We start from the raw sequence: 26,623 nt of genomic DNA on the forward strand, positions 1-26,623 counted from the left end.
AATAGCGTTTCAGTCACTCGCCATCGGGTTGAAGGTTTTTGTGTTTTCGTTAGGATGTTCGCCACTTTTTAAACGAAGCCTCTGTTTGCTGCGTTGGCCTTCTTCGTCGGTTTGGTAAACAGAGACTGTCGTCTTTTAAGCCTTGTTTCAGGTCCCTTACCTTCTCTGTTAGTTAGACCGCTACCAGCCGGAAAGTCCTGTGAAAAGTTGCCGTGGATTTTGGTTGAAGTGGCGCTCAACATTTACATCTTCTACGACTGACCACGGCTCACACCGCAATGAGACACACACACTTGTCATTCACATTCGTGAAAAAAACTCTGTTTCCATTCCTCATGAAAATAGTATGTTTTTTATTTCTTTCTTGCCTGCTAATTTTCCGCAATCATTTGTCAAATCTGTTGTGTGCTTGCTAGCCTGCTAACATCTCCCTTAATGTGATCACTGATGTAACCCAAACTCTGGCAGCAGCGTAACTCCTTTAATGATAGCTGATTGGTAAATAATCAGTTTGTGTCAGAAGGGGGCGGGACTGTCTGTGAATTGGATTGCATAGAAGTTAGGTTACTAAGTGACTTTGTCTTATCAAATTTGTTTTACATATTCTTTGAACCTTTGGCGAGCGACTCAGTTGGTCGCAAGCGATGTGTGGAGACCCCTGTTATAAAGTATTGTTTCTTAGAAGGCACATTTGGAGCATTTGATGATAGATTCTAACCTTGACTACACGTGTTTCTCTGAGTCACGGTTAAAGGAGTCATTTCCATCTGTGTCCTTTAGCTTCGCTACAGGAAGTTAAAGAGGGACAGGAGAGATGGCACATTTAGAGACCATTTTAAGTCAATCTCATACAGTGGAACAGCCCAGTGACTTAGCGTGTATGGGGTTGAATGTTGCCATTTCCCCAAATATGTCCTTTATTATAATAGCCCTATACAGAGCACCATCTACTGACAGCATGTTTTATGCATACCATTCTCAAAGAATGTGATTATCAGAAGGGGAGCATGCTTATGGGTGACTTTAAGATTAATTAGGGGAACAAACATGCAGGAAAAAGCAGTAATTCCTAAGAGGGAGAAGCATAATCATACATCTGTGAGTAGTCGAATTGATTGGTCCAATGTGCTGTCCAGTGAGGCTGTTGAGTCTGGCTATAAAACACTGTTAACAGTGCTTAATAGCGTCACTATGTCCTTTACAAGAACAATTAAAAGTAAACCACAGCGTAAAACGTCTTTGCCATGGCTTAATGAAGATCTAAGAAGACAGATAAAAGAAGGAAGTGTTCAAAATACTTTAACCATTTTGCAGCAAAGTTTGGACCTCCTGAACCCAGACGTGTTATTTGATATGTCTGAGCAGCCTCAAAGCAACAGTAGTGCAGTGTCAAGTGTTTGCAATTCATCTTGACCTCTGTAGCCCCAACAGCTACTTGATATTCCAATGGGACGTTGATGAAGCCACTAAAGAGATGAGATAACAAGTCGCAGGCCAGCATTTAAGATCATGATGTTCTGGCTGTGGAAATAAAAGGATTAGGGGTGGGGTCGATTCACCTATGTGTCGCGATTTCTTTTCTTGTAATATCGAATCACAATACTTGTAGAATCGCGATACTTAAAAATTGCAATGCATATTGAAACGGCACCCAAGTATCGTGATAGCATCGAATCGGGAGATGGGTGTATCGTCCCAGCCCTAGTATGGATATCAGGACAACTATGGCCCTGTTTAGACCTGGTATTAACATGCGTCCTCAGTGATCGGATCACAAGTGGACAGCTTTAAGTACAGGTGTGAACTCACTCAAGACGCATTGAGGACACATTGAAATCGGATCTTTCAGACCACATTCAGAGGTGGTCTGGGCCACATGTGACCTCATTCTTTTAGCTGTGTGTATGCAAATGCATCCTGGGCCACATTAAGGACCGCCTACTCATCTGATGTCCAGCTGGGATCTGTGGGTCTCTGCGCTCCTCAGATGAATAAAACCGGCAGACACGGGCGCTTGTCACCATGGAAACAGCCTCTGTGCTCTACTGTATGTAGACTAGGCACGAGGAGTGCATTATTATCATACTGTCGGAGATGTGTCGGTGTTTTTGTTCTGCTGCTTTGCGCGGAGCTGACAACCGCCCGGCCGCCTGTTCTCTGTCCTCCCCGGCTCTCGGGAGCGCTGTACCCCGCTGTTGTCTGGCATAAACAGCGGTGCCGGCAACGCAGCTTTTGCCACTATAATACAATAACCTTTTATTTTGATGTTAATACAATGTACCAGAATTAACGAATATGTAGGATATTACTACTGACATTCATGTAATATTACAATCAAACGGCTGCTGTATTAGCCATGTGTTTACTACTACTACTACTACTACTAATAATAACAATAATAATAATAAATTGGACTTATATAGCGCCTTTCAGAAACCCAAGGAAGCTTAACTACGTGTTTATTTACATATGGGGCGGGGAAGTGAGATCGGATCACAAGTGGTCACTGGAGACGCATGTGGAGACGCATTTTAATGCCAGGTGTGAACAGAAGTACTCAAAGCTGTCCACTTGTGATCGGATCACTGAGGACGCATGTTAATACCAGGTGTGAAAATGGCCTCTGTGATGAAAAAAATGCTTCCTGCCTCGCAGCCTGCATAGATCAATTATTGGCCCAGTAGCCCCCACTGCAAAACTTTAGCTAACACCACGACAAGGTCATTGGATTGGTTGTTTTTACTTTTGGAAAAGTGCATCCATACAAAGATTCATAGCCTTTGTGTACATCTCTTATGTAATCATCAGCTCTTCACAGTGAATTGTTTCCAGGCTCAGCTAGCGAAGCTTGTTGAAGGATAGCTGTACCTTTTTTACCTTCTAAGCTGGTGATGAAATGGCCTCTAAATCCCTGTCCTCCCTCAGCTGCCTTTGTCACACTTTCACCACAGCCATTGCTGTTATTTTGGGCTTTTCATCGCTTTTCAATGGTCACAGTTTTCTCTTTAATTTTCATACGCCCCCACAGCCATGAAGGGTAAATAAAGGAACAATGAGAGGCTGCAGCGAGTACACACATTTGTGAGCGTTGTTGTGTTTGAGTGTGTTTCTGTTTCACGCAAGGATAAGTTGGCTGTTAATCTACCACTGCCCTGCAAAAGAAACAGTAAAAACAAGTTTTCATAAGTAATTTTTAATGAAATATTTGTTCAGCTACTAATGATAACGAACATCAGCGGGATACTTCATAAGTCTACTCATTGAAGCCAAGAGGGATTCTTTCATGAACATAACCCCCAAAATAATGTATACTGTTTGAATTTCACAGCACTACATTGCTGAAGATCTACTGTATGTACAGCGCCTTGAAAAGCTCCCGAATCTACCGCCTTAAGGTCTTTGCACACAAGTCCGTATTTTTGGTCCGAAATTGTCACATGTTGAAAAATAAACATGGCCCCACGTTGTGTCAATCACATTTACACACCGTCTCCAAAACTTTTGTCTGTCATTAAAGTTTTCGGAACAGGATTGACTTTCATTGTTTTTTTCGCATCCGTCAAAAGGCAAAAGAGGGTTGTTTGACCACTTAGAGCCACCGTCCGTGCAAAGGGACGGTGACATGGCGGATTGACATTTAGGAGTGACATGGATATATATATACATATGTAGTGTATATATGTATATATGTATATGTGTATATACAGACGTAGGCAACGTTGTTGGTAACGTTCCGTTAAAGAGAGAAAAACCCACAATGGTCACTGAAATAACTTGAAACTGACAAAAGTAATAATAAATAAAAATTCACTGAAAATTAACTAATGAAATTCAGATATTGTTTTTGAATTATGGTTCAGCAGAATCATTTTAAAAAACAAACTAATGAAACTGGCCTAGACAAAAATGATGGTAACATTAACTTAATATTTTGTTGCAAACCTTTTGAGGCAATCACTGCAATCAAGTGATTTCTGTAACTCTCAATGAGACTTCTGCACCTGTCGACAGGTATGTTGGCCCACTCCTCGTGAGCAAACTGCTCCAGCTGTCTCAGGTTTGAAGGGTGCCTTCTCCAGGACAGCATGTTTCAGCTCCTTCCACAGATGTTCAATAGGGATTTAGATCAGGGCTCATAGAAGGCCACTTCAGAATAGTCCAATGTTTTGTTCTTAGCCATTCTTGGGTGTTTTTAGCTGTGTTTTGGGTCATTATCCTGTTTGAGGACCCATGACCTGCAACTGAGACCAAGCTTTCTGACACTGGGCAGCACATTTCGCTCCAGAATGCCTTGATAGTCTTGAGATTTCATTGCACCCTGCACAGATTCAAGACACCCTGTGCCAGATGCAACAAAGCAGCCCCATAACATAAACCGAGCCGCCTCCATGTTTCACATTAGGTACAGTGTTCTTTTCTTTGGATGCTTCATCTCTTCGTCTGTGAACATAGAGCTGATGTGGACTTGCCAAAAAGCTCCAGTTTTGTCTCATCTGTCCAAAGGACATTCTCCCAGAAGCTTTGTGGCTTGTCAATATGCATTTTGGAAAATTTCCAGTCTCGCTTTTTTATGATTTGGTGTCCTCCTCGGTTGTCTTCCATTAAGTCCACTTTGGCTCAAACAGTGATGGATGGTGCGATCTGACACTGATGTACCTTGACCTTGGAGTTCACCTCCAATCTCTTTGGAAGTTGTTCTGGGCTCTTTGGTTACCATTCGTATTATCCGTCTCTTCAATATGTCATCAATTTTCCCCTTGCGGCCACATCCAGGGAGGTGGCTACAGTCCCCATGGACCTTAAACTTCTGAATAATATGTGCAGCTGTAGTCACAGGAACATCAAGCTGCTTGGAGATGGTCTTATAGCCTTTACCTTTAACATGAAGGTCTATAATGTTTCTTTCTGATCTCCTGAGACAACTCTCTCCTTAGCTTTTGTGGTCCATGTTCAGTGTGGTACACACCATGACACCAAACAGCACAGTGACTACTTTTCACCCTTTAAATAGGCAGACTGACTGATTACAAGTTTGAAGACACCTGTGATGCTAATTACAGGACACACCTTAGTTTAATATGTCCCTATGGTCAAATTATTTTCAATCTTTTCTAGGGCTACCATCATTTTTGTCTAGGCCAGTTTCATCAGTTTGTTTTTTAAAATGATTCTGTTGAACCACAATTCAAAAGCAACAGCTGATTTTCATTAGTTAATTTTCAGTAAATTTTTATTTATTATTACTTTTGTCAGTTTCAAGTTATTTCAGTGACCATTGTGGGTTTTTCTCTCTTTAACGGAACGTTACCAACAACTTTGCCTACGTCTGTATATATATATGTATGTATATATATATATATGTATATATTTTTATATATATATATATATAAATATATACATATATATATTTTTATATATATATATACATATACATACATACATATATTCTTGAAATTCTTGCAGTTTTATTAATGCATGCATTTATGTATTTCTTTTAGATCCTATTTTTCAGCATTAATATTTGCACTGTTCCATATATTTCTTATATTTTCTTATGATTTCTTATGATTTCTTTATTTTTATATATTTATATTCTAGAACGGTAGCAAAACGTAACAAAAATTTCTGGTTAATGTGGCCCGGGAAAGGGAAGTTTGGGGTCCCCTGCTGGAGCTGTTGCCCCCGCGACCCGATCCCGGATAAGCAGTTGAAGATGGATGGATGGATGATTTTAATAATACCATTCAGATCTATTTTAGGATCAATTTTCACCTCTTTCATAAAATAGTCTCGTATTTGTAAGTATCTAAATAAATCTTGTCTTTCCAGACCAAATTTCACCTTTAGGTCTTGAAAACTCCTCCATGTCCCATCTTTAAGAATGGTACATAGAGCAGTGATACCTTTCTCTGTCCATTGTTTGAACCTAAGTTATATACCCCTGGTATAAATTTTGGATCATATGCAACCCAGTTCAGTATATTTCTTTCCCTTTCAAGTTTATATTTTTTTATTACTTTATCCCAGATTTCTAGTGTAAATGTTTTAATTGGATCCATTAAATGTGTTGTAGTTCCTGTTCGTTCTTTGTTTCCTACCAAAACTGGAATTTGTAGATCCTGAACTTTCATCTCTATATCCTTCCATCTTGCTTCATAATCTGAGGTGCCTAGAGGCCTTAGCTGTGCCGCGTAGAAGTTTTGGTAAGGACAATCCTCCTTCATCTTTAGGGAGTTGGAGTGTTGTATATCTTGTTCTGGGTTTTTTACCATTCCAAGTGAACCTTGATATTTGTTTATCCCAGGAGATGAATTTGTTTTGTGGTATTGTTGTTGGTAAAGACTGAAATAGATACAGCGACCTTGGTACAATATTCATCTTAACCACCTGGATTCTAAAGCTGAGGTCCAGGGGAAAAGTTGACCATCTCTGTATATCTTTTTGGATATTTTGTTCTAGGGGCGGCTGTGGCTCAGAGGGTAGGGCAGGTTGTTCACCAATCGGAAGGTTCGGTGGTTCGATCCCCGGCTGCTCCAGGTACATGTCACTGTGTCCTTGACACTTAACTGTGTCCTTGACACTTAACCCCAAATTGCTCCCGAAGGCATAGCCATTGGTGTGTGAATGAGTATTTAGATTAGAACAGCCTCTGCCATCAGTGTATGAATGTGTGTGTGAATGGGTGAATACTGACATGTAGCGTAAAGCGCTTTGAGTGGTCGGAAGACTAGAAAAGCGCTATATAAGTCCAAGTCCATTTACCATTTACAACACTGTAGTTGGCTTCATACAGTTTGCTAAGTCTCTTGGTTATAATCACTCCTAGATATTTTATAGTTTTATAGTCCCATTTTAAGTTGTATGTATCCCTAATTGGTTGAGATGGAGAGTAATTAAATGTAAGGATTTGAGTTTTTGCCACATTGATTTTATATCCTGAATAGTAACCATAGATCTTTAGAAAATTCATCAGCAGGGGTAATCCTCTCTCGGGATTCTCTAAAAAAATTATTATATCATCCGCGAAAAGGCCAATAACTATTCCCTTCAGATCTTTATTTTGCCTGATTGCTTGCGCTAAAGGTTCAATATAGAGAGCAAGGAGCGTGGGGTTCATACAACAGCCTTGTCTGGTGGCCCTTTCTAATCCTATTCAATTAGATAAATGTCCATTCACCTTGATTCTGGCAGTCGGATCTTGATATATGGTTCTAATGCTCTGGATTGATTGTTTGTTTAACCCGAATTTCTCAAGTACCAAATATAACAATGCCCAGCTGACACTATCAAAGCCTTTTCTGCGTCAAGGCTGATCAAGGTCGCGCTAATGCTTTTACTTTGTATTGTTCTACAATGTGGAGAGTTCTTCTAACATTATCCTGGGTCTGGCGCCCTTTAATGAACCCAGTTTGATCCTCATTAATTAATTCCGGTATAAAGGTCTCAAATCTTTTACATAGTATTGAGGTATAGAGTTTATAATCAACATTTAGAACTGAAATTGGTCTAAAGTTACTGCATTGTTCCATATCCTTGCCTTCTTTGGGTATGAGGGATATAATCGCTTCTCGCCATGACGGGGGGGCCTTTCCCTCTCTCAGAGTCCAGTTAAAGGAAGACGAAAGCAGAGGAGTTAGTTCATTTTTAAATATTCTGTACCACTCAGATGGGAACCCATCACTACCAGGAGATTTATTGGCCTTCAGTCTACTAATTGCATCTTGTATTTCTTCACTTTTTATTTCTGCAGTAAGAGTGTTATTCTGCATTTCGCCAATAGATGGCAAATCGAGTGAGTTGAGGAAATTTCTGATTGTGTTTTCAGCAGCTAGGGGAGGTTCCGAGTATAACTTTTTTATAGTATTCCTCAAACACATTTAATATTTCCTCTGGTTCATGTAATATTTGGTTGGCCTGAGGTTCTCTTATCTTGTTAATCATGTTAGAGGCCTGCTGTTTACGCAGACGCCTTGCCAATAATCTAGTTGCCTTGGGACCTGATTCATAATAAGTCTGCTTTATAAATCTAGCTCTCTTTTCTATCTCACCTTTCAGGATGTCATCTATTTCTCCCCTTACCTTTTTCTTTTGTTGAAAAAACTACCGGATCATGTGATGCTTTATGTTGTTTTTCTAATTCCTTCAAGATTTCCACCTGCTGTTGATATCTGGCTTTTTGAGCCTTCTTCTGTACTGTCATTAGAGCAATCAATTTTCCACTAATATCTGCTTTTAAAGCATCCCACTCTATGACAGGATCCACCTCGCCATTATTATTTTCTTTTATTTATCTTTTGATCTCCGTCCTTATCTGTTCCACTACTGTCCTATTATTCAAAATACCAACATTAAGCCTCCATAAAGGGTTTTGTTTTCTTTTGTTTAGGCGAATTGTCACAGAAATTAGACTATGGTCTGAGACATCCACCACCCCAATAACACTCCTCTCCACTCTATACCTTTCATTGATGTTCATAAAGAAAGATTCCATTGTGCAGCAGACAGAATGAGGAACTGAGTGGTGGCTGTCACCTTTCCAGGGACAGAATGAGGAACTGAGGGGGGGGTGTAGTCTCTTTCCAGGGAATGAAATTCCCTCCAAACAGTCCCATTTCCTGCAGTGTTGTTGATAAACCTTGTTAAATGCATTTTGTCTTTACGAGAACTTGTTGTGTCCTAAACTATGACACAAATCACATTAAAAATCACCTCCACATATCAAGATGCCTTCGGCTTCTAGTGCTATAAGATTAAACATGTCCTCCTCTCTGGAGGACATGTTTCATACACATTAACTACAGTTACCACCTCATTTTGTAATTTCCTTTAACCAAAACGTATCTCCGTCTTTATCTCTTACTTCTTATAGCTTTTAAATTGTACAGAATTTGGTATGAGTATTGCTACCCCCCTTTTGTGCTTAGGTTCGTAGGAGCTATAAAAAGTCTTTCTGTAACCCATTTCTTTTAGTTTCTAATGTTCTTGTTGATTCAGCCTTGTTTCTTGTAAAAACAGTACTTGAGCACTTTCTTTTTTTAACTTGGAAAAAACCTTATTTCTCTTAACGACATTATTCAGACCATTTACATTGAGTGATACCACTTTCACACTGTTATGCATTGTCCCTGTTCATAGTCCATTCATGTGCACCCTGACAACTGAGAACAATTCAGACCTGAACATTTGGCCTATTAACACTAAAGAAAAAAGAAACGGAAGGTGTTGACTTCCAAATGAGGACGATGACGTTTCACCACCCTGAGTCCCTGTTGGTGGGAAGAGGGGAATTCCTCTCACGTGAAGAGGGCCCCTCACTAGTGGTGAAAAGGGATATTCCACACATTCTAGCAGTCCAACTGTTTATGGTTCAATTGTTCCCCGATAGAGAAGACTGTATAATCCAGGCGAGGTAACTGGTGTTGGTTAATTAGTAGGACTATTTATCCTCTGAGAGATCTAAAAGTCTGATAATACCTGCATGTGAAGGATTGATTACTGTGGGGGAATCCGCTCAAATCCCTGCAGCCTCTCCTTTGCTCGTCGGGCCGCGCTGCCGCCCTCTCTCCCTCCTCCGACTCGTTGCCATGGTTGCGCCTGATGCAGCCGCTCCATCGTTGCATCTGTATCCATGGTGGTGGATCCCGGTAGCTCCACCGTATATTCCCGTTTCCTCAGGTCGTAGGCTGCGTCCTGCGCGGTCTCATACAGTTTCGGTCCGGAGTCCCAGTGAATTCTCATTTTGGAGAGGGGGGTTTGAAAACGGATCCCTTTCTCCTTTAGTATTTTCTTGATCCCGCTGTATGCCTTATGTTTCTGAACCACTTCTGTTGCATAGTCGTGGTCAAACATCAGCTGTCGTCCTTCCATGACAATTTTCTTCTGCCAAGCTTTTTTCAGAACCATGTCCTTAACAGTGAATTCCATAAAGTTAACAACCATGGATCGTGGTGGAGAGTTGCGGTTGGGTTTCTGAGCTAGCGCTCTGTGGGCCCGCTGGATGTGAAGGTTAACGTCGGGTGGCAGCGACAGCTCGGTTACGAGTAGCTGCTCAACAAACTTTATGGTCGAGTCCCTCTCTTTGTCCTCCGGAATACCATACGAATGTTGTTCCTTATGCTCCTACCTTCGATGTCTGTCAGCTTGTTTTGCAGAAGTCTATATTCTCTGAGATCTGCATAGTGCGTCCTTACTTCCAGATTCCACCTCTCTATTTCCTCCATTCGTTCCTCTGCTTCAGTAATTTGGACATCGTGTGTTTGTATGGTTTTGGTGTTAGCCGCGAGTTGCTGGTATATGTCCTGCTTTAGCTCGTTGATTTCAGACTTCACGTCTTTCGTGGCTTGGTCTTTGAGTGTATTTAAGTCCGTCTTCATTTCAGCTTTGAGTTCACGTATCTCTTTGCTAATTGTATCCAGCCCCAAGCACATTGTTCTGGTTAGCGGAGTTTCGAGTTGCTCCACATTGTCCTCCGTCTCATCCATTACGGGCGAATTACGTCCTTTCTCCTTGTTACGGTTTTTCTTTTTACCTCTTGTTTCAACTCCCCTACTCATTACACTTCTGGTCTGTTAATTGGTTTATGAATTACGGGTAGTTAGTTTAAGCTAGCTATCGGGAGATCAAATTCACGCAGCCATTTGCTTCACCTACCGGAAGTCCCTCCGGCTGCTGTATTTCTACCTTCCACCTTAAAGAAGGAGCTTCATTGAGCTGAGAGTGTGACTACAGACGGAGTTCACTCCACCACGGAGTGGAACGGGGCCTTAGTCAGGGCCAGCTGAAAGTCATTGGCCATGTGGCTTTTATTATGCTCTCTTTAGGGGGCAGGGGATGACTATGCATGTGTGTAAGTGTGTGCACGTGTGTTTAGTTGGTGAGTGGGGGAGGGGTGTCTTCAAAACTGTGAACAGTGGGAATGCACTGTAGTATCCCCCCAGGCTCTGATTTACCTCAACCTGCCTTGCATACAGAGACACACTCCCTTGTGCATGCAAGTTGTGTTTAGTGAGTATGCTTGCGCACGCACGCACGCACGCACGCACGCACGCACGCACACACACACACACACACACACACACACACACACACACACACACACACACACACACACACACACACACACAGTGATCTGATCTTCTGAGAACTTCTTTCCCCACAAAATCTGTTTGTGACTATCAGGGTTCCTCCCTCACCCCAAAATGTCAGATGCTGCTCTGTAGCTGCTTCACCCAAGTCACTAGCAGTCATTTATGTTATCGTTATTTCATAAATTCAGTTTGCAACAGTGATTGACTACAAAAACATTGTATCCTCTATCCACTGCTCCTACTGATGGAGAACACTGGACCGTTGACAGATTGCCATATACAAATCTCAGATGCAATCCAGAGTTTTGTTTATCTTTTATTAATATTAGGGCTGTCAAATTTAACGGGATAAAAAAGAGTTAACCCAAATTCGGTTTAACCCCACTAATTTCTTTAACTCATTAATGCAATCGATCTTTCGAAGGTTGTAGCTGGTATCCTGGTATCATATGAAACTAGAAAATCTAAGGAATCCATTGGTACCAACTACCTGTAGGCTTGCCGTGGTAGTCAGTGTTACCGGTGTTACACGGTGGTCGGGCACACACCGATTAGATTACGTACCCACCGCCCCCATCGTCGTGTTTCTTTTTTTTACATAAATAAAATTCATTTAGTTCATTTTCGGGTATCAGCGCCGTGTTATCAATACATAGTCAGACGACAGACGCTACAAACTGAAAGTGAAAGTGTCTGCTCCATACAGACTCCCAGCACAGAGCAGCCGGTGTCAGATTTCACACCCACGGGACCAGAGAGAGATGACAGACGAGACGATTGCAGAGGATTTTGATGTCAAAGCGAAAAGCAAACACGCCTATTTTTGGCAATATTTGAGATTTAAACCCAATTCTATAAGGGAACCATAACGTCAATGAGGTATTTGGTGTGAGGAGGACGGAGCGGTCAGGGCTGGCGTGCGCAGCGGAGCAGCGCCGGGTTGAAACCTGCGGCCCGCAGTGAAAGCTCTACCGGAGAGGCCAGACACACAGCCACCCGATGTGAAAGATCAAAGTTTGCCATGTTACGATTGTTTTATGCTTATGCAGTACCTGTGAGGGTTTCTAGACAATTTCTGTCATTGTTTTATGTTGTTCATTAATTTCCAGTAAAATATATAAAGCAAGCAATATTTGCCCACTCCCATGTTGATAAGAGTATTAAATACTTGACAAATCTCCCTTTAAGGTACATTTTGAACAGATAAAAAATGTCTGATTAATTTGCGATTAATCACAATTAGCTATGGACAATCATTTGCGATTAAATATTTTAAAGGGACTGTTTGTAACTTCTTACAGGTATAAATCTACCGGGTCGGGATCCCATGCGCACTTGCATATGCGCGCTCGCGTGTGGCTATGCTGTTCAGACCGCTCCTCAGCCTGCCTGCACTAGCACAACTTGCGCGTTCTCGCTCCACCTCACGTTCATGCGAGCACACTCCACACTGCAGAAGAGTTAGCTTAGTTCTGAGAATATCTAGTGAATGTTCAGTGGATGTTTGTGCAGAAATAACTGCTGCAGCTCCTCCAGACCAACAGAGGTTTCCCGTGTCTTGTGAAGTGACGGGGCTCTGCAGAGAGAAACGTTATCACCGGCACCCGGTCGGAGGTGATAACATTTCTCTTCCTGCTTCAGTCCCGGAGGCTGAGGCAGGAGAAGCCAACACTAGGATCAGCATTGATTCATGGAGAGACCTTTGTCTGGTCAGCTAACATTACTGCCAAGCAGCTGAAATATAGAGTGATATTGTGGTTTTAGCTGACGTGTCTCCTCACTGTGTTGAGCGATGCTCCTTCATGTCTATGTAGAGCGAGCACAAGCGCGAGCAACAGGACGCTGACTTTCGTTGACTTAACGGACACAGGTGAAGCTGTTAACAAGACATTTCTGAAAGTTACAAACAGTCCCTTTAATTGATTGACAGCCGTAATATGAATACTTTTAACCATAAATATGGCCAAACATGAGGATGACTCATAACATGGTTTTAAATGAGCAATGATCAGAATTCGTAGTAACAGTAGCAACAACAGAGGAGACAACTGTTGACAGCTGGCAGTGAGCATGAACCAAAGGGCTTGACGGTTATGTGTGTGAGTAAAGGAGTAACTTGTCTAGCAAAAATAGCAGGCCTGACTTTTTAACTCAACTAAACAGTGTTCCATGTGTGTAGGCGAATGTTTGGTTTGTTTATACAGTCTGCTTTCACAGTGTTGTGGTGTCTAGTGTCTCCAGAAAGAATAGAATAGACACAATGGTTTGTGTGTGTTTGAGAGAGAAGCGCTGTGTTGGCTCTGAAAGTTCTGAGAATGAGACAATGAAGATAAGCAGGAGAAAATGCCAGTTTGACCAATATGTTTTTTTTTTAATTATTTTTTTCTTTTTTGTGATCATGTTTATCTGGGGCGGCTGTGGCTCAGAGGGTAGAGCAGATCGTCCACATATCGATGTGTCCTTGAGCAAGACACACCCCAAATTGCTCCCGAAGGCATAGCCATCGGTGTGTGAATGAGTAGTTAGATTAGATCCTGATGGGCAAAGTGGCACCTGAGCAGCCTCTGCCATCAGTGTATGAATGTGTGTGTGAATGGGTGAATGCTGACATGTAGTGTAAAGCGCTTTGAGTGGTCGGAAGACTAGAAAAGCGCTATATAAATGCAAGTCCATTTACCATCTGGTTCAGTGTTCCTTGTGTAAAGGCAGACTTTGGCTCATTTTTGCTCATGACACTGACCTCAGCTCCAGGCTGTCTGTCTTTGGTGTCCATTGACACTCTGTCTTGTCCTTTAAAGCACATATGCCTTGACATAATGTTTAAAATAAAGCTGAGCCCACTCTATCCTCCGCTCCAGTGAGATGGGCTGAATATACTCTGGCATGCTGTCAAAGCAATATCAGATTGCTTTTACCAGTTTCACCGCTAACATGCAAGTCATGGGGTCCTGAATGAATCTATTCATGATGGCAGAAGACAGGGTTGGAGCAATTGATTGCACATGTACGCAGCCACACTTTTTTTTAATTATTATTATTCACTCACATCCTCACACACAGATTAACAATGGCATTGCAGGAAGAAGGGTTGGTCACTGTCCGTCTGACCTCCTTGTTTCCTGCTCAGAGGATAAAGTGGGGCGGAAGGACAGGAGGTGAAAAAGGAAGCCTAGATGAGTGAATGCGAACACTTGGGAGGCACAGATGATCTGTAACAATGTTGAAGGAAGGAAGGAAGGAAGGGAGGATGGGTGGATGCGTGTTGCAGAGAATAAATGGATGGATGAAGTGAGTGTGTAAGAAGGGAGTAAGAGAGGGAGGGAGAAAAGATGAGGCTAGCAAAGAGATGGTAGCGCCTCCTTGCTGCTGCTGCTGCTGCTGCTGCTGCTGCTGCTGGGGGGAGATTTCTCTTTTCTATTTTCAACCTTGCCTCTTTGCCTTCCTCCTGCTCTCTTGGTTTCTCTATTTCTATACGCCTCCCTTGTGTTTGTGTTGCTTTCCCTCTTTTGTCTCTTTTCCTTTCATCTCTCCCTCTTACCATTTCTCCCTCTTGTGCTCCCTCTCTAGCTGTATAAATAATTTATATCATGAGGGTCCTTATCTTTCCTATGTTGCCTCAGTAGATTTGCTGAGCTAAATCCCTTCCCTTACTAGAATAGGTTCCTATGGCTCAAATTGTGTACCATTACGTCCTGCAGCTGTGAGAATTAACTGTTATCTCCATCTATGCCCAAATTTGCCCATATTCTCTTTATATGCTTAATATTTCTTCTTATATCATGAATGCAGCTGCTGATGATACATTTTCCAGTACTAACTAAGCACACAACAGTGACATCCTCTTGACTGATAGCACACCACCATCAGAGCAGGAATGGAAATTAGGTTTTCCAAAGTGGATAGATTGCAGGCAAGAAACTCAAGTCTTCATTTGAGCTTTTCCAACAGTGTCCCAGTTAACACGCATAAAGCCCTGTCATTTATGTCTGGATGCTACTTGGTACAATCAGTCCTCTGCAGGTGCACTTATTTAATCAAATTAGTTAGGGCTGTTGCAGGAATGGACATCATTAAGGCACGGGTATGCTTTTTTGGAAAATTCTGTTTATTCCTTTTTTTCCAAACATACCGTAACAAACATAACAAAACATAACACCGGTGCCATAATACAAAAAAAATGAAAAAAAAACATTTAACATTTAATATGTACATACATAAATACACACATACACATCGCCTCCCACACCCACACAGAGACAGGTCCAGCCTTCTTCCCACCCCTAGAGGTAAAGTTACAGAAAAATAACATAAGAATTTAATTTTTAAATCATTTAATTAGTTAGTTAGAATTCAAAGTAATAAGTACTACAGTAGTATAGTTCATGGTGGTAAGATAGAAACCTTAAATAAATAAATTAATTAATTAATTAATTAATTAATTAAATAAATGTAGAGAAAAAAAGAAAACAGCAGGTAGAAAATAATAGAAAATAATAATTAATAATTAAGTAAATACACTAGAAAGGTTAATAAGAATTATATAAGTGATCCATGGATCCCATATCCTGTAGAAAAACTGTGGGCTACCTCTTATAACATAGGTTATTTTTTCCAAGCACATGAATTGACTTCATTAATCCACTGAGTAATATTAGGGGGATCCTCATGATTCCACTTAGATGTGATGCATCTATTGGCAGCCGTGATTGCCAGGTTAACAAAACCCCTTAACCCCTTAAGATTCAGATCAGTCAGGTCCCCCAACATAGTAATCACAGGGGAAAGAGATATTTTACTTGATAGGACTTTTCCAAGAATGTTACCGATCTCCAGCCACCACCGTTCAAGCTCGACACAGGACCACACCATGTGTACCAACGTACCAGTTTCCAGTTTGCTGCGGGGGCAGAGAGGCGATGAGTCCGTTTTAAAACGACATAGTCTCTCAGGCGTAACATATGCTCTATGTATAAATTTGTAACTACAGAGTTTGTACCTGGTACTATGCTCATTAATATCACTCCAGAGCTCATCTGTGATCTGGATCTCCAGATCCCTCTCCCATTTCTCTTTTAGTGCCATTGTGTCAGCATTAGAATACTCAGATAGTAAACTGTATATTTGTGATATAGGTTTGTTCACATTTTCCTTGAGCAATAGAAACTCCAATGGGGAATAGTTGGGCCTAACCAGAGAGCCTCCCTGCTTAGATTGTATAAAGTGTTGTATCTGAAGAAACCTGGATAGGTGTGTGGCCGGAATCTGGTAACGTTCTCTCAAGTACCCAAAGACATCAATGTGTCCCCTTGGTATAAATCCTCTATTTTTTCTGATACCCTTCTGCAGCCACAGTCTAAACTCTTGCTGCTGCCTCTTGGCCAGGTCATCATTGTAAATGAGAATTGGTTCTCAATTGATTTGACCTGGTTAAATAAAGGTCAAATAAATAAATAAATAAAGGAATGGTCTCTTAAGGCTAACGGTAGAGTGTTATTAAGCGCAATGGCTGTCTTGGGAGAGATAAAAATTGGATGCTTCAAGTATTTATGAACATCTTCCCAAATCTTCACTGAGTGGCTAAGAAGGGGGTTAGCTGTAAATGTCTAAACATTTTTTGACATAAAGCAGTAAGGAATATAGGATAGGTCTTGTGTCTTAAGAATATGCCTTTCAATTTGGGTCCATGCTGGGCAGTGTTCCCTATTAATCCAGTAATATAGGGGCCTTACACCACCCTACACAAAAAAACATGCTGTCAGTCACTAATCTGGATGAATTAATAGGAATTAGAACCATTGTTAGCGCTCATTACACCCTGGGCCACATGATGAGCTGGCAGCACTGTTCAGCATCACATCCCTCAGATGAGCTCAGGCCTGTTGAGCATGCTAGCAGCTGTTTGTGGGTTTCAGCGGTTACTGACAATATGTTCTGACATGTGGAAGTGTACTGGAAGTTCATCCGGCCTACTCTCTACTCTATGGAAAACATTGTGGCACTGTTACTAGAGAAGGGGGTTTTATTAAAGGGAAATTGTAACAACCGGAGAATTTCGTTAAAGCAGCAGCAATGGAGCAAATATGATTAAAAACAGTTATTTTTATAAAACGGTCACTATATCCTGACAGTAGTACATGAAAAAGGTAATCTGAAAAAAGTCATGTGTCTCGGTGTCTTCCGGTGCCTTCCGGTTTTCTCCGATGTCCTCCGGGTCCTCCGGTGCTCCTAACGGCATCTGCCAGATTTCACAGACCGGAAGAAAACCAGCAGTCAGAGCTGATCTGGAGTCTGCCATCCAGCTGCCATCTATGAGAGCCACGAGTAAATCACTCATCAACTCTGATCAAACAGTCAAACTAGGCAGCGCTGATCAAATATGAATCAATATTCTGTTACTGTAATGCCTATTTCTCTCCTCAGATGTTCTCAGAATCATCTTGTAGTGCACTGTTTAGCTGTAAAATGAGAAAGTTTATGACCCGGCAGCCATGTTGAGATCTGCTGAGGAAATACCAAGCACCGCCCACCAGCCAGAGCACAGCCAATAGGAACGCTCTCTCTCTGAAATGACCTGTGATTGGTCAAAGTCTCCCGTCACAAGCTCTATTTTCTAAAGCCTGAAAACAGAGCCATGAGGAGGAGCAGAAGTCTAGTTTTCTCTCAGAACACTTGAATTACAATATGCTGAAAGGTTATTATGGGATTTTTGCCCATTGATGCCATAAACTTGTTGCCTACTGGAGCTCTAATTGGTATTCCTAAGTAAATGCGGGATATATGGATGATTTTTCCAAGCATACCAACCTTGAGATCTCAAAAAGAGGGAGGATTTCAAAACCAAAGCGGGGGCTTGGAAGTCATCCCCCAGAAAAATGTGAGTTTCAGAGACTGTTTCCTGCATATTGGTGACTTTTAAAGAATGAAAATAAAATAAGTGCACTGCAACATAATTTTTATGTTAAAAAGGCCTACTTTTAATTTTACTTTTAATTCTCAGGAGAGAAAACTGAGTAATTTGCCCCTCTGGTGTGAACTTGTTTGAATCTCTGGCATAAACTAATATTCGTCAGTTTTTATTAATTATTTCATTTTTTGCCCCTGCTTGAGTATTTCTTTCTCTTAGTGCTCTCCATTTCTCTCTCTGTTTCTCACTCACTGAAGGCCCTTTCACGCGACAACGGCACCACCGCGCTCTAAAACCCATTATTTCCAATGGCTAGCGCCACACATTGACTGCTTTTTTGCTGCATCTTTAGGTGCTGCCTGCTGTGATGTGCGGCGAGCACAGCTCAAACCACATTGTGTCACAAGCATCTCTTCCAACGGGAAACAATATGTGGTGTAGCTCTATTGTCGTCCGGGTGGAAACAGTAGGGCTTATACTGTACAGTGTCAGAAACAGGTTGAGATAACAAAAAGAAAAAAAAAGGTGTGAAAATCTGCCATAATCAGGAGAAATATGGGATAATTGTGACCACGGGAGGATACCGAGAGAGGGCGATGAAAATCAGGAGGGTTGGCAAATATGTTTGCAAGGTGGCACCTCTACTGTGACCTACGATATCTTGAATTCTTTTTTTTTTTTTTAATAGAAAAATGACTTTAAACATGTGCCAGAGCAGGCAAATGAGTAAGACCCCATTTGCCCAAGAAACATTAGGCTATAACCTAGATAATTGTACAGCTCTATTTGAAGAAAATTACAATGTTTTATTACAAAGCACTTTGTAAGACTTCATTGTAAAGTACGGCTTTACAAATATAATCATGTCAGTTATCACCCTCCATCAATCACCAGATCTCCCATTTTGTGGTGAGGTGCTTGTGGCAAAGATTTCTACCACTATCAATAGTTATCTATCGTTGTTAGCCTACTCCTTCTTCAACCAAACACGCTGATTGAACAGAATGTCAGACAAGACAAAACAGAAACAAATGGTTGCAAATAGTTTGTTGTTTGGAGTTTCATGCAGACATACTTGAAGTGGTTTGGCTGTATTCATAATACTCTGTATCTTTGTATGTTTTTCTTTAGAGCAAGGTCTGGAGGAGGTGGAAAAGCTGTTGCTGCTGCTACTAGGCTGTGCTGTCCAGGTAAGAGCACAGTTTAGTCCACCTAAACACTTAAACGCTTTCACAAGCCAACATTTAGTCTGTTTTTAATCAAACTCTGGTGCGGTCTTCAATTGAGCTACAGTAGTTATTGGTCATCTTTTAGTGATTCCAAAGCCAGTCTCCATTTGGTTCAGCCTCCTTTGACTACAACCATTTGCTCCCTTTGATAAAAATGAATGAACTCAAACTCTTTTGTACAGCTAATGCTTTGTAATAAACATCTTCCTGTCTTGTGACAAAGACCCATTCAGCTCTTACTCACTGCATTTCAAACACGGGCATTGACCTTTCACCAGCTCTATTGTTTTAGCAAAAAGACACTATAGTTGTATTCATGCGGGTAACTCCGACTTAATATCCTGTCTACTTCCAGAAAAAGAGCTTACATCTGTAGTGCAGAGTCTTTCTGTTCTAATCTCATCTTCTGCCAGCAAGAGAGGAACATGATCTTTGAATGAATGAATCTTTGTCTGATCCACAAGATAAAGTTGCGTTGGAGACTAGCCTAAGTACAACTAATTCTGCCTCTGCCTTGTGTCTGCAATGTTGGTCTACTAACCTCCAGTTGACCCTCAGCCCACTCTCTAACATCTCAAAAATGCCCCCCCCCCTCACCTCTGTTCACAGTGTGAGAAGAAGGAAGAGTACATTGAGTGTATCCAGACTCTGGACTTTAACACCAAAGCTGCCATAGCATCCCACATCCAAGAGGTATTTCTCCCCCATAGAAAACAAAAGTGGAGAGAATACATTAGACCGACCATATTTCATCCTGAGTAGGCTTGCATGACCACACCTCCTTTTGGGGGAAAACAATCCTGTGTCCCTCATAGATGGTAACAGCGTAAAGAGAAGACGTTGAAACATGTCTCCAAACTTCTATTTTAAACAAACCGGTAATAGTAATAGCGCTATGCTGAAGAGTTGCTGTGTAGTTGGTTGAACCAACAATAAATCCAAAAACTGATCTGCGATTTATTCCCCTGCCGTGTCCTAAAAAAGATATAATAGAAGGGCTTTATGGCTCCAAACTATAGACCAGACCAGCATGGCGTCATCGCTGAGGCTGCGCTCCCTTTTGGGGGAAAGAAACTTGCTGTCATAGGAGAGGAAATGATGAAAAGCTGCTTAGTAGCGGGTTAACCGAGGCTTTCACATTGACATCTGAGGCTCATACGATATATGAATATTCACTGTGAGTGTGGTAAATGGCTAACTGCTGCTGGTGACAGTGACTAGCATGGCCAGCTAATGTTAGATGGATTGTGAGGCTGCTGCAGTAATACAGTCATACATTAACGTTCTAGCAGCATCAGACTGTCGTCTCCAGCCTATAGATCAAACAGTTGGTTATTAACACGTTGGTCATTTACAGACATAAACACCTAGCCTAACGGGATTCAGTCAGATATGTAGAGATGTCTGGATCAGCTATATCTGGCCACTGTGTTGGACAGGGGAAGACTGAAGGGACATGACGGCGATCAACCTTCATTTATTAAGGTATCACGAATGCTCAGGTTCAGGCACGATCGCAAAATGATTATTAGACGTGTTTAAAATAAACGTTTTTGTAACAAGAGATGAATGTATACGAACTTGTCAAAATTACAATCCAAATATACGTCAAAATGCATTGAAGTCTATGGGATCTTTGGTTTTACATCACCCAAAAGGGGGCACGGCCTTGAATTTTTGCGAAGTACCTGTATGTGCCGGTTTGATGTATTAAGATATTTTAACTACTAGACCTCCTTTAGCTCCAATAATGTACAGTATGCTAATAGTTTAATAGTTGAATATAAACTTTTGAGAAATGTACCGGGGTCTAAATTTGAATGGTTGTCGGTGATATGGTGTTTGTGGTTTTAGGTGACTCATAATCAGGAGAACGTGGTGGACCTGCAGTGGTTGGAAAGTGGGGAAATGCCTCCTGAGGACCTGGATGGCCTCTCCAGAAACCTGGCTTTCCACCTCAAACGCCTGGTGGATGAGAGGGACACACAGCTGGAGGTAATAACATATACTGTATAAAGTAAGGCTGTCAATCGATTAAAATAGTTAATCTATCCATCAATCAATCGCAAATGAATTGCACATTTTTTATCTGTTCGAAAAATTTGCCTTAATGGGAGATATGTCAAGTTTTTAATACTCTTATCAACGTGGAAGTGGGCAAATCTGCTGCTTTATACAAATGTATGTATATATTTATTATTGGAAATCAATTAACAACACAAAACAATGACCGATATTCTCCAGACTTGACTGTGATTTGCCCCATACTGCATGTGATTACAGACATGCCCACTTTATGGTACTCATGGGTAGCCATAGAACACATTTGCATTCACATATCCAGAGGTCAGAGGTCAAGGGACCATGATAGTTTTTCCTCTCCAAAATGCTAGTATGACATGGTACCAATGGATTCCTTAGGTCTTCTAGTTCCATATGATACCAGTATCCTCACTCTAACTGAGCCCGCTACAACCTAAAAATCACAAGTTGCGTTAAAGCGTTAAAGAAATTAGTGGCATTAAAACAAATTCGCGTTATCACGTTAAATTTGACAGCCCTTTATGTGTGCTAATATGACTTTATTGAGCAGTCTTGGAAATCTCTTTTATCACTAAAGCAACATCAGCCAAACAGCAATAAATAAGTTCAATAGACAAGGCAGGAAACTTGGAAAGTGTTGTACATCGTGTGTTTTCATATTCTCTTTCTATGGGTCAGCGGGGAGGTTGTTGTGTGCGGATGTGTGTTTGTGGATTTTTGTTACAGTTCTACGAACAGAACTTTGCAAATGAAATTGACGGGCTAATTCTAGTCAGGGTTATGTGGAAACTTTTCCCTTTTTTGCCGTTACCACAAGAGAGCAGCCTCAGGAAGGAAGGGTTGAAACTGTTAACTGTGTATGCGCGTGCGCATGCGCGTGCGTGTTTTACGTAGAGTATATGCGTCATTAACTGAGTTTCCAACCCATCGGGTGCAGATGCCCACAACTGATATAGCCTATCTTTGTGTGCGTGCGTGCATCCGTGTGTGTGTCTCTAATAGCCTCCAGATTATCACTGTGTAGTCCAGCCGCTCTCAATTAAAATCCCATTTCCTGTCACGCGCAATAGATGAAAATAGGCTATGTGTGGGACTGTGTATGTACTTTTGCTAATGCCTGTGTTTTGGGTTTGAGTGGTGGGGTTGCTTTGGTTGAATCTATAAATTAACTCTCCTCTTTGCATCTAGTCCAATTGTTCAATCCTTCTTGTAACTGTTGCCGTTGCAGGAAATAGCAACACTGGTTAGTTCTGTACAGATTCCCCTCAATACAGATTCAACATTCTATTTCTGTTTAACTCTTTTTGCAATGTGTTTTCTTCTTGAGTCTGGTTTTGAGTAGTCAAATGTGAACTCACACAGTCAGACTTCTATTGAATTGGCAGTAGGCAGAATATGTTTGGCATAATTGGGCAAAATTTCCATAATAACTTTTCAGCATATTGTAATTCAAGCGTTCTGAGAGAAAACTAGACTTGTGCTCCTCGTCATGGCTCTGTTTTCAGGCTTTAGAACATCTAGCTAGTGACGGAAGACTTTGGCCAATCACAGGTCATTTCAGAGAGAGAGAGCGTTATCATAATCTTGAAGGTAGGTTCATACCCAGAGGGAGGGGAGTTTGAGTTGGATATTGGGAGGACCTCGCTCTTCGACCAATTGATCTTATATCCGGAAAACTGACTGAACGTTTCTATCACACTCAACAGGGCCGTCAGCGATAGATGAGGTTTCGACAGATATAGTAAGATATCGTCAGCGTACATCGATACCTTGTGCTCTATGTGTCTCCCACCATAAATCCTGCAATACGAGAGTCCTCTCTTATCTTCTGAGCAAGGGGTTCGAACATTAGTGCGAACAGTAAGGGACTCAGGGGGCAACCCTGTCTTGTGGATCGACCAATAGGAAAGGGATCTGATACCATGCCATTGGTGCTCACTCTGGCAAGGTGTCCTGACATAGAGGAGTCTTATGCAGTTAATTAAGTATTTCCCAAAATTAAAGTGCTCTAAAGCCTTGAAAAGATTCTCCCACTCTACGCGATGAAACACTTTTTGAGCGTGGAGGGATACCACTATTGTAGGCTCCTCTGACTGTTTTGCTTCGGATATAACGTGAAAAAAGGCGTCTTAAATTATTACTCGACATTCTATTTCTGATGAATCCGGTCTGGTCTTCATTTACTAGCGAGGGGAGATATTTCTGTAGTCTAAGGGCAATAACCTTTGCATAACCTTAGGTCATTGGGTAAAGAGACTGGACTATATGAACTAGGTAGGGTGGGGTTCTTCTCTGGCTTGCAAATCAGTGAAATCAGAGCCTCTTGTAGAGTTGGAGGCAACACACGCTTGTCAATAATGTATTGATACATTTCCATTAGCGGGCCAATCAAATGTTGTTGTAATTTCTGATAAAAATCGACTGTGTAACCATCTAATCCTTGGGATTTTCCCGATTGAAGACACGTGAGAGCACTCAGTGCTTTCCTCTGGTTATTGGTTGGTCTAGAATATCCCTCTGATAAAAAAAAAAAGAAAAGTTTATGGCCTTTGTCTCCAAGCTCATAATAGCGCTGTCTAGTTCTCAACATAGCCTTCTCTACTTTATAAGTGTTGTAATGTCGTACTGATTTCTTTTTTGAGTTAGAGCTTTATCTAAACCTGCTGATCTAGTGCGGAAATTTTCCTTTTCTAGTTGTTTGATGTCTAGTTCTAATTGTTTATGTGACTCTTTTTTGATCCTGGAGGTATATGAAATAATCTGTCCTCTCAGGTAAGCTTTTAAGGATTCTCAAAGAATAGATGGAGAGGAAGCAGATGGGGTGTTGATTTCTAGGAAGAAGCGAATCTGTTAGGATATAAATTCTTCAAATTTCGAATCATTCACCTCCACATCTCACAGAAACCATAATCCTTCATGAAAGTGTTGATTGCCTTTGCTGAATTAGTTTTCTGAACTTTTCTATCGGAAAAGCGATCTAAACTTTGGTCCAGTGTCAAATTAAAATCTCCTCCCATGATGACTTTACCCTCAAGGCTGCTCAGCTTCAGAAAAATGTTCAAGTCTTGTCAAGTCAAGTCTGGGAGCGTAAATATTCACCAGAGTAATCCTCTCAGAAAACATCTTGCCTTTGACTATTACACACCGTCCTCCAAGGTCGCTCTCTATCTTTTCAGGTATAAAAGGCACCTGTTTGTTTACTCGGATGCAAACCCCTCTTGAACTAGATGTGAATGAGCTGGAAAATATCTGACCCCCAGAGCCTACCCAGTTCCTCGTGTTCTTTCTCACATAAATGAGTTTCTTATAGGAAATTAATATCACATTTTTTTTTTATTAAGATACGTGAGAACCTTCTTCCTCTTGAGGGAGGAGTGTAAGCCATTTAAATTCCACGAAATGAAACGAAGAGCCTTATCCGTACTCAAAGGTAAATAAAATCCGTATTTAAACAGTGATATTATTGTAAGAGTGTGCTGTAAGGATGTACACAAAATACTTTTAATGTCTGGCACAGTAAACATAAGAACAGATTATAACATAGAAACTTCCTTTTCCCCCCATAAGTGGTGATACTGATAATAAGTAGCTCCACTAACAAACAAAATAGTAAAATAATAATTCTAATAATAAAAATAAATGAAGGAAAGTGAAGACGTTTTATAATCATGGCAGATCAAATCAAAGCTACTTACATAGCCAAATCAACTTGGTAGGACAGATGAATTTATCAAATGAGTTGAAGGCCTCTTGATGTGGCGTTGAATATGGGCCATAGCCTTCTCCGAGTGTCAAAGTGGTGATCTCTCCCATCATGGGTCAGCCAGAGACGGGCAGGGAATCGTAATCCATATCTCACATGTGGGTGGTCTCGTAACTGTCTCTTGACGTCTACGAAGGCAGCGCGTTGTTTTTGCCACCGTAGGGGCCAAGTCCTGGTAGATAGAGAACTTCTGCCCCTGAAACTCCAGTGTAGCATTGCGGGCTAGCCGTAGAATCTCCATTTTAACATGAAAGAAATGCACCCGGAGGATAAAGTCACAGGGCTGCTGGTCTTCTCTGGGCTTTGGGCGTGATGATCTGTGTGCACGGTCTAGCAGAGGCTTCTCATCCATAGGAAAAGTGTCTTTGAGCAGCCCTGCGACTAAGTTTGTAGGACGAGGGCCTTCAACTGACTCTTTAATCCAGACTATTCTCACATTGTTTCTGCGTGAAAAACCTTCCAAAACATCAATCTGTTCTGTGCCACTTTTAGCTCATCCGATAGCCACTTTATTGTCTCCCAGGTGGTAGTTAAACCTGAGACATTAGTAGCCGCTGATTCCAGGTCTGTGATCTTTTTGCAGTTTACTTTGCTTGTATGTTTGAGCGCGGTGATAGCAGGGCGAAACTCGTCTCTAAGAGAGTCAATTTCCATTCGAAACATCTGTGACACCGTTTCAATATGGGCATCAATTGTGGAGCATTGATGGAAACTACCTCAGAGCGCAGACCTCGGATGGCCTCGAGTACAGGTGCTTGTTCCTCCTGGAGCATATCGCTATGTGTTCGGGCTGTGATGAGTTGGCGAGGTCGGTGCTGGCGACAGGCCTTTGTTGCTCTTTCCTCTTCCTCTCCCTCTAGGCATCGGGCTCTCTATTGGGCTGGCCAAAAGAGTTAAAAAAAAGTCTCGGGTACTTCCCGTAAACACAACCAACTAAAATTATATGGAATAAAAAACAAAAATTGCAGTATAATTCACATATTTTCAAAGTTTTTTCAGGAGCGATTGGAAATGTGTCACTCGTTCATTGCGCCCCGCCCCATCTTTTCAGTTATTTTGAAAATAAAAAATCATGAGACTTGTTTAGATTATACTGCACGAGTTGTCATGGTCCTTGGTTTTGGTTCTAGTTTGCTTCCTGTTTTATTTTGAAAGTCTTGTTTCCCCTCTTTTCATGCAGACTATAGTGGAGTTAACCCAGGAGAGAGACTGCGTGCAGCTGTCTCCACTGGCTCCCTGGCCGACCCAGTCTCCCAGTGACTCCCCCAGTATGAGGAGGACCGAAAGCCGACAGCACCTCTCTGTGGAGTTGGCTGATGCCAAGGCCAAGATCAGACGCCTTCGACAGGAACTGTGAGTGCCACGGCTTTATCAGCTAGATAAAACAAATACTGAACTGAATTCAGTAAAACAGGAACTATAACTCCATAAATAGCCATAGACCAGCTCAAAGACTAGATAGAAAAAGGGCATTTGCTGGAATTAGACTGTAACTATTTACCCTAATCTTGTTTGCTACTGTAGTTCCCATGTTTGATTTGTTTACAGTCCTCTGTATCAATCTGAACAGGGAACTCAAAGTCCCAGATTGTCATTG

At 41.4% G+C, this 26,623-nt stretch overlaps 1 protein-coding gene across 12 annotated transcripts in view; it reads left to right on the forward strand.

Annotated features, from left to right (window-relative positions):
• LOC119495206 (girdin-like) overlaps window positions 1–26,623 on the forward strand; it is a 169,996-nt gene that overhangs the window by 72,131 nt on the left and 71,242 nt on the right. For all 12 annotated transcript variants that reach the window (XR_005208394.1, XR_005208395.1, XR_005208397.1 and 9 more), the window contains 4 exons: window positions 19,123–19,181; window positions 19,830–19,913; window positions 21,075–21,215; window positions 26,207–26,379. Coding sequence is in view for 8 of the 12 variants with exons in the window: in XM_037781456.1 (XP_037637384.1) it covers window positions 19,123–19,181; window positions 19,830–19,913; window positions 21,075–21,215; window positions 26,207–26,379 (457 nt within the window). In the remaining 4 variants the exon portion in view is untranslated. The remainder of the gene's footprint in view (window positions 1–19,122; window positions 19,182–19,829; window positions 19,914–21,074; window positions 21,216–26,206; window positions 26,380–26,623) is intronic.

Source organism: Sebastes umbrosus, chromosome 10 (assembly GCF_015220745.1).
Source record: "Sebastes umbrosus isolate fSebUmb1 chromosome 10, fSebUmb1.pri, whole genome shotgun sequence".
Lineage (NCBI taxonomy): Eukaryota > Metazoa > Chordata > Actinopteri > Perciformes > Sebastidae > Sebastes > Sebastes umbrosus.